General features: G+C 34.1%; 1 protein-coding gene across 1 annotated transcript in view; it reads right to left on the minus strand.

Moving 5' to 3' along the window:
* The window catches only part of CCDC91 (coiled-coil domain containing 91), a 117,110-nt gene that overhangs the window by 45,806 nt on the left and 56,486 nt on the right, over positions 1-14,818 (minus strand). Inside the window, exons 7-8 of the mRNA XM_034063337.1 lie at positions 14,736-14,813; positions 4,471-4,578 (exon numbers count right to left, since the gene is read on the minus strand). Of these exons, the coding sequence (XP_033919228.1) occupies positions 4,471-4,578; positions 14,736-14,813 (186 nt within the window). The remainder of the gene's footprint in view (positions 1-4,470; positions 4,579-14,735; positions 14,814-14,818) is intronic.

Genomic DNA, 14,818 nt, shown 5'->3' on the forward strand with positions numbered 1-14,818 from the left:
GATTCATCGCTTCACATAAAATTATCATGAAAAATATCAACATGCAAAAGTGCAGACGAGGCATTTAACTGAGTTCTTTGCTTTTTACGTGACACTTCCAGTACTGTTCTGTCTCAGCAATTAAACCAGAAGCTCCTTTGGCTTCTTAAACTATGGAAACAATTTCAGCATAATATACTCTATACAAAGGAAAACTGCAGGCCACTCATTCTTAAGGCACATCCTTAAGTGTTTACTGAGTAGAAGAAGTTCAGCCCAGAAAAGGAATATGCATGCAACTGAACAACAGAATGAAATACTTTATTCCTTGTCTTCCTTTATTCTTCTTTATACTAAAGAAAATGGAAAGCATGAAGACTAACATAATTAAATACCATACAAAATATAGCCCCCCTAATTTCCAAGCATGAAAATACTACACAGAATGTCTAATCATATCTCATACTTTTTCCTCAGGATGACAGAGAAAAGTAGGAATACTGTCAAGTCATAATTTAGACATTGAAATGTGTGATCTGAGTCTCACTTCACATACACTTTAGTCCCTTTCCATCCAAGAATGCCTGTTTCAAACTGTTTAGAAGACAGTAAGGAAGGAGACCATCAAGATAAGTGAGAGATACATAAGTAGAAGGAAAATGATTTCTAATAAATATGAAGTGATTTGCTGCAAGCATTTAAGATTTTATTTTACCTTAATACACAGACTATTGTCTATTTTAAAAATAATATAAAAATCAACCACAATATTGTTTACATTTTTAACACTATCTACTATGATTGAATAGCAAGAAAAAATTATGGTACATCATTTCTAGGGCTTCCAATGAAAATATGTTATTCCTTTTACACTATCATGTTTATGGGTCTAGCAACCTTAATAAGAAAATTCCCTAGAATACCCTAGTCCTACATAATAAATACTTTCAAATAATAGATGCTTACTTAGTTGATCTTTTTATGTTGCCTCTTCTGGTTCAGGCTTATTAAAGTTACTCAATCTCTATGTCTTCTCTGTGTTCAGAAGACAAACCTACTTTGATGTTTGAACAATTTCTCCCCAGCACTGGAAAACAGGGAAAGCTAAAAGACACTCTAGTACACATACTGAAGTATGAAACAGAAGATTATTGCCACATGACTCTCCTAGCTGCATCCAGCCCGGAGAGTTCCTTAGCTACATTTCAGTGATGAAACCATGAACTTGGTGACCTTAAATATCCCAGGGGAATGCCTGGTTTCCTTTCTGAAGTGTTGTTATGAGAGTGTATTTCCTTGAAATAAAAGAAAGAAAGAAAGAAAAGGCAGAAAAAAAAAGAAAAAAGAAAAACCAGCCTTAGAGATTGTTCCCCAGGAAGCACACATTACACTGATCATCCATTTCTTTGAGGGAATTAGTCCTTTCAACACATTCCAGGAAAAGGGGAAGAGGACCCATGAGCTTCAGACCTAGAGGATATTTGAGATCTGATACTCAAGACAAGTGACATTAATGGACTAAGAAAAGGGTAGATGAAGAAATACCTGGCATCTACAATATCTGATAACACCAGCTCATCTATCAAGTGTTTGCTTTGAAAGCATTGGATAGTGATAGTGATTAATACAGAGGAAAACTTCACTGAGAGGCAGTTAAGTATAGTGTATCTGAGAGTACACTGAACTTCAAGCAGAAGAAACTAAACTAGAAAATAGACCACAACCTTCTTACTTTAGGATCGGTGGGAAAGGCATCTGTCAGAAGAGCCAGAATAGAAAATGAGTCAGAATTTTATTTTGGAGAAATGTCTGCAATTTTAGCACAGATTTAAGGAGTTAGATCTAGTAGAGGGGTACAGTGAAGAGGTAGCTGAGTGACCTGAAATAAGATATACAATAGAAGACAATTTGTGTTGGTGAGCTGATGGTTCCCTCCAGCAGATGATGATGTTATCTATAAGCTAGTCAAGTATGCTGCAAAACCTCACATGTAATGATTGAAGATGAATTGCAGAAATTTGTCTAGCAGGAAAGAAACAGAATCACAGAACTAGGCCTTTCACATCCTCCCCTATCCTGGAAGAGACAGCCTTGCACAGTGACGGTATCAGCACTACGGTAACTTCCTAGACAGACTTTCAACATGCATCTCCATCACAGGCACAACACCCTGATAAAATACAGCTTCAAAATCAGAAGCTTAAATAAACTCTGATAGGTTAAAGACAAGCTGAGAAAAACAGCCTGTCGTGGTTTAAACCAAGTCCCCCAACTCCCGGAGAGTTAGGAAGGAGAATCCAAAGAATGTAGCCCCCGGGGACTTGGTTTAAACCACGACACAGCCCCACCTCCTTCTCAAAGAGGTACTTCTGGGAGGAAGGTGTATGGTAATTGAGGGAGAAAATTGGATTAGGAGAAAGCATGAGAAAGGAGTTATTAATATGAGATAATCTTAATTTTGTGGAACTGAAAATAAAACAGCAGAACATGACCTTAAAATTTGAAAATTAAATACTGCTTGTAAGGCAGGAGTATTAGAAAGGAACAAAACAAAAAAACACCAAAACCAACAAAAATACCCCCAAAACAAAATAAAACTCAGCTATATTTGTGTATAGAACATACTTGAGCTGTGTGACTACTGCTAGGCCAAAAAAATCTTTACAGTTATGTAGATACTCATAACTCTCCATGTAAATATGAATATGCATGATATACAATCCTTTAACATAGAATATTCATCAACTTGGCGATAGTCTTTAGTAATCATTTCAGCAATCTTGTTAGCCCAATGCATGCATTTAATAAATACATATTCAAAAGAAGTACTACACCTTTCCCAGATCTCTTCCAACAAAAATTTATGAGTGAACAAAATTTGCCAGTATAAATCCTATTTTATTAAACCTGGTATCTCTACCATAAGCATTCATAATTTTCTACTTGATTAAGCTTCAAAATCCCAGTTTTGCATTAAAATCAAGATGATAAACCTTGATTGAAATAAATGAGAAATTACTTGGAAGCTTGTGAACAAAATGCAAATCTTTCCTTGGATCCAAAAGAGGGTATTAAATTGAATTAAACATAGATATGATGTGAACTGGGCACTGTGTTATAAGTACTCTCCTGTCCTATGACCAAGAAGAGGTAGTACCTTGCATTGTTGTGTTTCTCCCAGGTAAATCTGAACCTCCTAAACATTCTTTTCACATTTCTGTCACAAAGTTTTGGTTTGCAATTCAAATGTAATAGAACGTGGGAACAATATTTTTGCTCAATCTGTAATCACACCCTCAAAACATCATCCTATAATGTTTCCATATTTTATGAGATTCACTCCTTTCAACATTCAGAAAATGATATCAAGTCAGTAAACACTATGTTCATTTCAGAAACACAAAGCATTTTCTTAAAATTCATTATTTGCTTTTTGGGCAGAGCTTTATGGTAAGCATTAAATAACTGTAGTTTTCATTCAAGGTGGAATTGATTTCTCCAAACAATTACATCTTTCCTTCATACTGTTTATACAGATGCTTATATATTTAATATATATTTGCACTAAGTGTTAATTGATATGGTCAGAACACTGACATGGTCATAAAACACACTGCTGGAAATGGTGTGGACTTTTGATGCATTTAGGGCTAATATACCCCAAGAAAATTAAATAAACTATAATCCTTTGTATTTTTAGTAGAACTGTTGCTAACAGTACTTAAAATGTAACTGTTAATACTGTTGATTGTACTGAATGTACACAACAGAATGCTATTAGCAAATTAGTTTTTAAATTTATATACTATTGTTCTTTATTATTTTGATTCAACAGCTGTACTTAACTCAAACCAAGGTATATTCAGTAACAAACCAGGTTTACACTGCTCAGATATTCGTCAGTAATTGATGCAATTCCAAATACTTGCTATACAGTGTGCTTTAACTCAATTTACGTTAAATGAGCCAATATAGACCTATTTATGTATATATATTTCTGAATATTATGTAATTCCTCATAGTTTTTTATTTTTATATAAAATTTCTATGATATAACAATAGGACTGCGCAACAGATGTCTGTGTCTAACACCTAAGAATCATCAAAAAAATCTGGACCTAACATTTTTCAAATCCCAATAAATCAAATCCTACATTTAACTATGTAAATTAAAAAATAATTGCAGATTTTCTCCAAGACTACATAAAATGGCAGCTGTTAAAGGAGTAAACACTGCTCTGAGCATTTTCTCAGTGTTACACTCTTCTTGAATCTGTTTTTAAGGAGATTTAAATGTTAAATGTTCAAAACCACCTTTGATCCCAACAGATGAAGAGTCATTATTTATTTCGCATTTTAAAATATTTGTGTGCTGAGGGCACATGGTGAAAGACAATTTTCTTTGGTGATCATATATGTTAATACTTTTTCAAACAGAAAAGAATTGAAACTAAAAGAAAATCGCAGGTTTTTGTATGTGCACATCCATACCTGAGTATTAAGAAGTTCTTCACATTTGTGGGAATGTTTTTCAATTGCTAGTATATACTGTTTTTCAATAGCTGCTTCTTGCTGTTGAACTGTAGATTGTAGCAGCGCCTGTGAGAAGAAAGCATAAAATACAAAACAAAGATATGACTGGGATGTTTATTGGTAACTGCAGATCTACTAATACTTTTGTATAATTGGAATGTGGAATGCTGTTATAAAATTGGAATGTGCAACTATTAAAGTACCTTTCTATGTAACACTACCTTGTTTTCAGTCAGGATTAAAATTTTTTGGATCTCAGATTTCTTACACACAGTCTGCTTAAAAAAGAGCAGCACACAGGAGATAGGGAGAGTATTTCTGTTAAATATACTCAGTTTAGTGGGACCACACAAGAAGAGAAGTGTATGAAAGCTGCTGAAGGAAAAAAAAAAGTCAGACATATTTCCCTGGCTGACAAAACTCCACATCCTCTCGGCACAGTGTAAGATCCCATGGGCCAAGCATGATCTTCACAACCACAACTCAAGTAAAAGCAGATGGAAATCTTGAGTAATTTAAAACATAAAAGAATGCTCCCCCAGGAAGGTCACACTTAAATTCGAAGCAGTGGAAGTCAAAGTGTGGAAAGTCAAAGTACCGAGATAGTAACAAAAAGATGAAAAGATGATAAAATTAGCAACTCCCTGTGTGTGAGCACATGTGCATGCACACGTGTGTGCATTCACATGCACTTGACTGAACTCTGAAGAATTTCCAGCATCTGGAGGCAAAAAGAGATACAAAAAATCAAGATATGTGAAAAAATAAATTACTGTTTGAGAAATTACACTCAGGCTTCCTTAAACAATGATGTTATTTTAAAGCAGGATTTACTTAACTTATGACATTCAAGTCTTTTTCCCTAATATTATAAAATATTAAATATAAATAATATAAAATATTATAAAATATTTATGTCATTTTCAAAATTCATTGGGCTATTAATATACAATGTAGCAAACTATTTTTAACTAGTAATTAAAACAGTGAAGTATTGAAATTACTATGTAAGCTAAAACAGACACATGTTTGATAAAAAATAGACCTTTGGCCCAAATAAAAACAAAGAAAAAAATCCATCTTTCAAACAGCCTTTATTTTAGAGTTATATTGACTTTATTGAACATAACACACACGTTTAATAAATGTTGAATCCTTAAAACCCCAAAACCTAAAACACCAAACAAAACAAAAAGTGTTGTATTTTCTTTTTTAAATCTTCTGACAATTTTTGAACTACACTTCCAAATTTTCCAAAAACTAGCCTCTTAAGCCAAAATCAGTGTTCTTCAGTAACGATATAGTATGGTAGTGGTTTTCACCACACGTTCAGAGATTTAAAAGGTAAAAGATGGTGCTTAACATGTTTTAATCAAAGAGTAAAAATACATTTACTGGTGTTTGCAGGGAGTATAGCTTGTCATATGTTTATTTTCAAAAAAGCCAATTTCTTCTCAACTACATTTAGTTCTCTTATTGATATAAATTCAGGGGAAAAAACCAACCGAAACTCTGAGAAGTATATCTTCTATATGTGAACCTTTATATGCTAAATCCTACTGTGTATAAATTAGAATTGCCACACATCATTGTCAAAAATTATGTCTGAGGTATGGCGGGTTCTTCTGCTTAAACTATTGTGGCAATAATTTTTTCAAATAACTCTCAAAAAAAAATCTAATTCTGATCTTAGCAAAAACAGTAACAGAATGGTTGTTAAGTTGCAATGCTTTTCTCAGATAGCTTCTTGTCTAACCCAGACGTTGAGTCACTTTATACACTTTGCTATGCAAACTAACTGGTGACTGTTAAATTGTTATTAAATGGCATAAAGAAGTTTCACTTTTCAAGAAAACAGTTATTAGTCACTGGATGGCATGTAGAGGTTGTTAAACTTCCGATTTATTTTCTTATTATTATTTTTTTTAGAAAATACATAAAATGTCACATTTGGAAACAAAAGCTTCCCTTTTCTGTTATAGACACTACTAATACAGTGTAAATAGTACCAAAGAATTAATCCTGTATTTGATTATTCCAAATGGCCAAGTAAAGAACCCTACTATGTGTCACAGTACTTGAGATAGCTTGTATGTTGTGCCATAAAAAAAATGTCCAGACAAAAGTCTTTATTTTTTATACAGAGATTCAGCAGATCTGTCAGTCAAATGGTCCTTTAAAATTCAGAATACATTATTTCTGCCAAGACACAAGTCTTTTCAAGTCACTTAAAAGATGATGAGGCATGTCACATAATATCCTGAAGTAGCAATAACTCATTATAAAAGTGAGATTTCCCCTTTTGAGAGGAATCTGATGATTTTCAGAACCTTATGGTTTTAAGATACAAGCTCTAATTTATTTTAAAGTGTAAAGCATTTTTGTTCTCATGAGAAAACCTTTATGCTCAGGGCAGATCATAATTGTCAGTACTGCTAGATAAGGCACTTCTATAAAACAGAAGGTCCACTCTTCTGAACTATGAACAGAGAAACTGTCAGAGAACTGGCATCACTAGAAAAATGTATCTTGCCCATTAAATTATGTCTACATTCTTCATTTGTCATTGAAAATTATATTTAATAAATCATCTGAAGTAAAACAATTTAAAAAATAAAATAGAAGCCAAGCTTGACAATTTCCTTTTATTTCATATCTAACATGCAGTTGTTGCCTAGAACATTACCACATTCACTGTGTGTATCCTACATATGCCTGGCTCCAGCTGACTATAAAAATCAAATATGAACATAAAGATGTCATAAAACAATGTCTTTACAAGACTGTTAAAAAAAAAAAACAAAAAAAAACCTATGGAGTTAAAAAATGACGTCACTTTCTTTGATCGTGACTACCATTTAAGGTTTCTTGATGTGGTAAATACAGCAGAGATGCATAATATTCATTAAAAGTGTTTGCAAATTTTAAGGTAACCAACTACTTAAATTACTAATTAAACCCCTAATTTACTAATTAACTAAGTTACTAAACTAAAACATACCTTTAGCTACTTGATGATAGGCATCTCTAACCTTTAGTTACATACTTCTTTCAGTACAATGACACTAAAAGTCTTTTGACTAATTGCTACTCTGGGCAACTACTTATCACTGCTGAAACATCACTTTCTTCCTTAATTAATTACACAATTATCCTGGTGGGCTGATGTTCCATAAATCTGTGGCCACTGACCTAATACCAAGCAGGCATTTTTGAAGCAGTCTTCTTTTAATAGCTCACTGAATCATTTCAAGTAAGTTTATAGCAGAATGTAGCCTACGGCATTTGTTGCATGAAGTTCACAGGGCAGGACTTCAATATGGGTGCTACTGGTAATTAATTTCTTCTTTCATATAGTGTGCAATGAAGTTCCTTGACACAGGGTGGCAAGGGTCACCCTGTACTCAACAGCCAGTTTCATGACTGTGATGTCAGGAGGCGCCAGTCTTGTAAATCTGTTTCTATACCCCATCATATTTGTTGCCTGAGACTACACTTGTTATTGCCACAAAGGAACTGATGGGTCCAGATTTTCAGAATTTCTTTACATTTATCAACTAGTCCTTATTGCTTCATGGCTTTTTCCCCACACCCCTTTTTTTTGTTAATTTTTTCTCTCCTTCCTCAGCACAGCACACTTCACAAGCCCAAACTACATCTGCCTTTAACCAAAAGTGAAGTCGCCTTTTAGGTCTTCAGTAGAGCCAAATAAACAGTCATCTTTTCAGGCAGTTACTAGATCGTCTTTTCCCATTTGTAATTTCCTCGGCTTTCAAAACTCTGCCTTCCAACTTCTTATGTGTGTCATTGTATGAAGAACAGTTTAAAGAACTGCGGTACTCTAGATAAAGAGCTACTTAAAGCAGTTTGCTTAAAATTCAAGTACAAAGCAGTGCATGAATATAAGAACAAACTGCAGCCACAATAGCAGCTGTATAGCCATAGTTAAGATCACAAGTGCATCATCAATTGAACTGATGCCCTTCTGCTAATAAAAAACTCCAGAATTTACAAAGTTTATGTACTAAATACTCAAAGTATATTTAGGTATAATAAATAACAATACTAACACCTTTCCTCTGATTCCTGAAAAAAAAAAATATCTCCACAGCTCCAAGTGACAAGAAAATCATAGATATGCATGGTCTTTAAACATTTCCTTCTACCCCACATCTCATATTCCATTTTAGCCATTATTAAGCTGGCTAAAAACCCATGGACTGAGAAAATCAAGAATTAGTGTCTATACTGACATTATTTTACTATGTTTGGTTCAGTTATAATTTATTTTCAACTTGGCATAGCTTCTTAGCTAATCAAAGCTGAAAGTTGGTCAAGGTTTAAGCCTTGGATGTGACTCTGCAGCTGTTTTGGCTTATAAAAGAACATGGTAATAAAAAGTAGCACTGAGAACATTATTATGGTCCAGGAATAAAATACTTCATATTTTAACAACTAATCTAGCTTGGTATTCTCAGTTTCAGTATAGGAACTTAAGATGACTCAAAGAAGTGACAAGAAGCTATCAGAGTGAGATATGGAATAGAAACCGTTTGGTCCTTCTACAAAATCTGCCAGGCATCAGAGAAATTCCAATCTGATGTACAGTTGTATTTTCTTCCTTTCAAAAACAAATTAAAGAAATCATATATGGTCCTGTTACCAGGACTGAAAACAGTGGAATTTAACAAAAAATTAGGAGTCTCCACACTTCCTCAGTCATGATTTTCCTTTCCCAGAGAATAGGGCAATAGCTCTTGAACCCGTAGAGATGAAGCCAAATTTTTCCAAGTTATAAACTTTCAAAGATTTGTTGATTGCAGTTCTTACTCTAACACCCATATCTATTGATTCCTGTTAATAAATCAGCCTTTACAGTGTAAGGAATAGCAAAATGATAGCAGAACTGTAGAATGCACTAGAACCTTGTAGATCCTTAGAGGCAGAGGAGAGGCAGAACACATTCTGGTGTCTGTAAACTATATGGTTTAGTTCTGTGATAAGGTAGTTTAAATGCTAGAATTCACTTGGGTGAAATGCTAACTTCTACTTGCCATTTATAATTAATATTCCAAGTGCACATTCACATTGTAGTCCATCATCAAACTGTCTTTTGTTTTCTGCTCATAGTTTCTGGAAACATATACAGGAACAACTTTGGAAAGATTTTTAAAGAATAAATTCACATTGGCCACAGGAAAGCTAAGGAGTAACATGCATGTTCACATTTAACAGTAATTGTATAAAATGTGGCTGCTCCAAATAACAGTACTTTGCAGGATGACAATGACAGCAAAACAAGTCTTACTCTAAAGCTTAAACCTCCAGAAACATTTCAAACTATTCAAGAAATGCTGCTTCTTCCCTCTTTCCTGATTTCTCTCCTAATCCAAAAAATCCATCAGAGAATTAATCCTGTTTTTCCTTCACTAACCAAAGCCTGGTGGCTTCTGACAGAACAAAGAGAATGAAATCCCTCAAGAACAAGTTCTGTAAAGTGTCTTCATATCCATTTCGGATAGGATGGGTTATAGAACTTAACTAAATTAATCAATCCAAACCCCTGTTTGAGTTCAAATAAAGACCTAACATTAAGTTTCAAACATGAAAATAATTTTGAAAGACCCTGAGTTGAAAGCAGATCAAACAATTGTATTACTAACTTTATCCATAATCACCTTGGGGTGTCTTTAAGGGAATACACATCTTACTTACCCTAGTATGCTTTAGCAATGGTCAAAGAATTAAGTAGTCCTGTAATGTAATTGACAGCACACTACATGTACGGTAGGAACACTAGAGAGTTGGATCACTGAATAAAGACTAGAGACTGAAAAACTGCACTACACCCTGTATAAGAAGAAAAGTTTAAACATCAGAAAATACAAATGATCATGAAATTTTATCCTGTATTTCTACAGCTTGTGCTGTGTAAAAAGTAGTAGATGGTTTCTAAGTTTTGTCCTTATCCTTAGAAAGGCAAAGGTGCAACCTATTATGGCTTTGCCAAAATTTGCACAGACACTCCAGCCCATTTCTAATACAAGCCTATTTGCCCAGACCTAGCATCTTTATTCTAATGGCAACTGAAACCAGCTGCTTGCCCAAAACAGTAATTACTGTATGGCCAAAAGCTAGAATTTATGAGAAGCCTTCATGAATTACAAATCCAAATTATAGACTGTTACTCCCAAATTAATCCAATTTACTGACAGTGGCAAATTGCCAAATCTCTTTCTCTCAACTCACATTTATAATAGGAGGAAAAAAACAGTAAGAAAAAAAGGGGGGGGGGGGGGAGGAGAGGGAGGCAAGAGATAGAGCAGGATTTATCATTCCCTCTCATGTCTCCTGAAAACCAGTAGCAATTGCAATCTGTGCAAAGCCCAGACTCTTAGGTTTGTAGCATTGTTTGAAAATGTTATACAAACTCACTTGAAACATCAGTACGAAACATGCATCATGATGCATCATGATGTATGGGCTGAAGCATTACAGTCTATAACGTTACTTAAAAGCACTGCATCAAAATCCTTGGTCCAAAAGAATATCCTCACTGGTTTCTTTGCCCGGTTCAAGTATCATTATTTGTTTAAGTACCTACATACAAAATGTATTTACACCAAACATCTTCAAAATTGCTAAGTCAGGATGGCCAGAAGGAGTCACCCTCAAAACTAAAGTTACCTAGTGAAGAGTAAAGCTACTCTACTACTTCAAACATATGAACATACTCAATACCATTAATTTCAGCAACTTTACATAAGGATTTCTATGTTTCATAGCATTAGACAATGATTCATCTAATTCAGCATCCTGTCTCCACCATTAATTTCTACTACTTTATGGGCAAAATATAATTAACCAACTGTTGAAGGAGAAAACAGAGCAGAAGACACCACCCAAACTCTTTCCTGACCCTTGGAAAAGATACAGTAACTCAATCAAATATTCTGTTTGACTGGTTATGTTATAACTTAGTTATTAGCTAGTACACATACTACATAAATAAAACTATTTAAAAGATTTTTGAAAATATCTTTTTCAACAGAATCCAAGTTAACCACTTTAGCCCCAGATACTGCATCTTTTCATGATACAGCTATTTTCAAGTAAACCTCCACAAAATTAAAACATGTGCATTTACATGCTATGGAATATATATGGTTGAAGTTCCTGAATTGTTTCCACTGACAGTCATACACACTGACAGACATGCTACCAAAGCTTAAAACAGAGCTCATGATGTGACATTTTACATATTAAGTTAGAAAGTATTTCCTGTGGAAAAATATTCTCTCAAGTTATTCTTTACAAAAGGTACACACATTTTGATGTGCATCAAGGCATGAAGGAACTTTATGGTTTCACCAACTGTCCTCTTCAGAGTGTGAAATTAATTTTATTCCAGTGTTTCAAAGACATAATGTAAAATACATTTGAATCCAATGCAAGAATAGGGCAAGGTGGTTTTTGCAAAGTGGCGTAACAATTTCAGTTTCACTTTAAACATCTTCTGGTATACCAGTAACAATGAACAACTTACTGTTCGAACACTATGTGCAGTTTATCTAGATATCTCAGTTTTATTGGCATGTGAGTTTATTTTTCAAGCCTTTCAATTATTACAATATCTCACACCATATTTATTGTTTTATAGTGTGAAACACATATATAATAAAATCCTAACTGAAAAGGGATGGAGAAATATCTAATAATTTTTACAATTACTTTTTAGAAATCAATATGCTTTAATCAATAATACAATATTTTTGATAGCCAGATCTTCAGAAGATTGAGACTTGACTGTCTTGATTAAAGACCTTGATTTTACCAGAATTTCATATAAAGATTTTTATAGTGGCATCACTGTTGCACATGAGTACTCCAATATTATAAAAATGACAAGATATCTCTCCTTTTCCAGCCATCACCTCTTCATAGCGAAACCCAATATTGCATTATATTCACGGCCTGCTTGAATTCTTGTGCACCTCACACATGGACAAGTATAGAAGTCGGCAGTGAAACAGAAGCCCTTGCAACAACTTTTGAATTTATCTTTCTATTCCTGTGTCAGGCCTTTCTGAGCTAGTATGTCAACTTGGAAACTCAACAGCCTAAACTGGTGTTTTAAAGAGCTGAGAACTTGCCACATTTCAAGAGCTTTTCCTCTTCACCAGGGATGAACTATGTCTAAAAAAAGATATCCTGATTCTAGATTAACTTATTTTGTACTGAAATCTCTTAAATTTTGCTTTGTTTATTAGAGGGTAACCTTTCAGTTCACAGGTCTGTTATTGGCACAGATATTTTTGAAAGACAAAATTTGAAGGCTCCCACGTATTCCATATCTTGCAAATGTATCTTTTTACATTCTGGAAAGCTGAAAAAAACAGCCACCTAACACTGAAAAGTGATAGACAAAACTCTCACTGTATGAAGAGCTAGAAAAGGACTTACATCTTGAAGTTAATTTCCACAAAAGTAAACACACATCTGATTCATGCAAGCTGTCTTTTAGAAAACTAATAATTGTATAAATTAATCTAAGCAAATAAATACCATCAAATAAACACATCTGCCTGTAACCTCATATTCCTTAAAAGTTGCATTAGATGATATTTTATATGGTGAGAAATATAAATGAAATAGATTAAAAACCTAAACTTCTCTGTTTACAGAACTATGAAAATTTCAGAACAAAAGCTTGATTAAACAAGCAGAGGAAAAATTCTTATGTTGCTTGTGGTAAATATCTTCCACTATGCCAGGATCCCACAAGCACAGTTTCCAAGCTCTACATTTACTTTTCTTTACTGTAGTTAATTACCAGGGATAAAAGTCTAAAAAACTAACAACATGAAAGACAGAAATTAAACCAAATTAAGTAAACATGAGAAATTTGGCCTACACCAAACACTAAGCTGATTTGTGATTTGCTTTACCATATTTTTTAATGCAAATTTTGTGACTGGTTTATTTGTTGAGAGAAAGATTAGAATGTGAGATGCTTAAAAACAGCCAAGGATTTTGAGGGCTTGTGCTACAACGTGTCTAATGGTCTCAGTTAATGGAATTCCCAGCACATTTGGCAAGCTAATATTCCAAAGACAACTGTAATAATTCTAAGCGCTTTGGTATATTCAGATCCTTGAAATTAAATCATTCAGTATTTGACTTCTTGTGTAAGCTCCATTTTTGACACTGCTGCCATGTTAAAAAAGACCTGTCACAACAAGGGTACGAATTGAAAGGGCTTGGTCTTGAGTACCTCATCTGCCTAGGGATAACTAATGGAAGAACAGTGTGTCTCTTTTACAGCAAATAATTCCCTCAAATACCAGAGAGTGATTATCAGAAAGTGTAACCCATTTTAAACACAGACCAAAAAGAAAGGGGAAAAAAGAATCTGCTGCAGTACATCTGCAAGGAGTAACAGTTAGCACTGAATGCAAGAAAAAAAGTGAGCTTTTGGTTACCAACTTGGCAATGTTGTAGACAAAATTGAAAAAATGGCAACTCTCTTTTCCTTTGTATGCCAAAAGAAAGGCACTTTCACCAGTCTACAGGTAGGAAGACTCATCTTTGCTGGGAATACAGAAAAGGCAAGTAGTCAACTGTTTTCCATTGTTGTTCTACCCAGAGCCTCAATAACTAATTTTGAGGATTTGGGGCCTCAGGGATTCTGGGAATTACTTTCTGGGGCTTATGATCAATGGTGCATATTTTTACATAGCTATTCTTAAAAAACCAATGTTAAGCTTTATATTCAATCACGTTACATACAACTTTCCATGAAGTGGCATTACAAAATTATAATTCGCTGAGAGGATTAATCATAATTCCAACAGTCATGACCGCAAGAGATACTAATCTGGGCCATGGCAAATCCATCTGATAACAATAATCTGCATCAGCTCATTTTATTAAAAGGAATGCAAAATAGGACTGTATTCATTGTAAGAAATATTCTCCTTTCTATGCCTTTTAAATAATTCAGTAGAATTGCTTAGGTGAATTTCCACACTTGAGGTAATTGGGGGATTAATTAGACACTACTTACAAAATCTATTGAAAATGGAAGTCACTTCTGCATATAAATGATATTATTAGTTTAACACAGTCTTAACTCCTAAAGAAGACTGCCTGTAGTGCCTAAATATTATAAACTATTACAATGATATTATTTGGAAATTTCATAATCTCAGCAACTGATTTACCTTGAATTCTTCAACAATAATACCCAAGGCTTCGTGTCCGGCTTTTCTCATGTCTTCTAACTCCTGCTTATGCTTTTCCTGTA

Source organism: Melopsittacus undulatus, chromosome 5, assembly GCF_012275295.1.
Source record: "Melopsittacus undulatus isolate bMelUnd1 chromosome 5, bMelUnd1.mat.Z, whole genome shotgun sequence".
In the NCBI taxonomy this organism is placed as follows: Eukaryota; Metazoa; Chordata; class Aves; order Psittaciformes; family Psittaculidae; genus Melopsittacus; species Melopsittacus undulatus.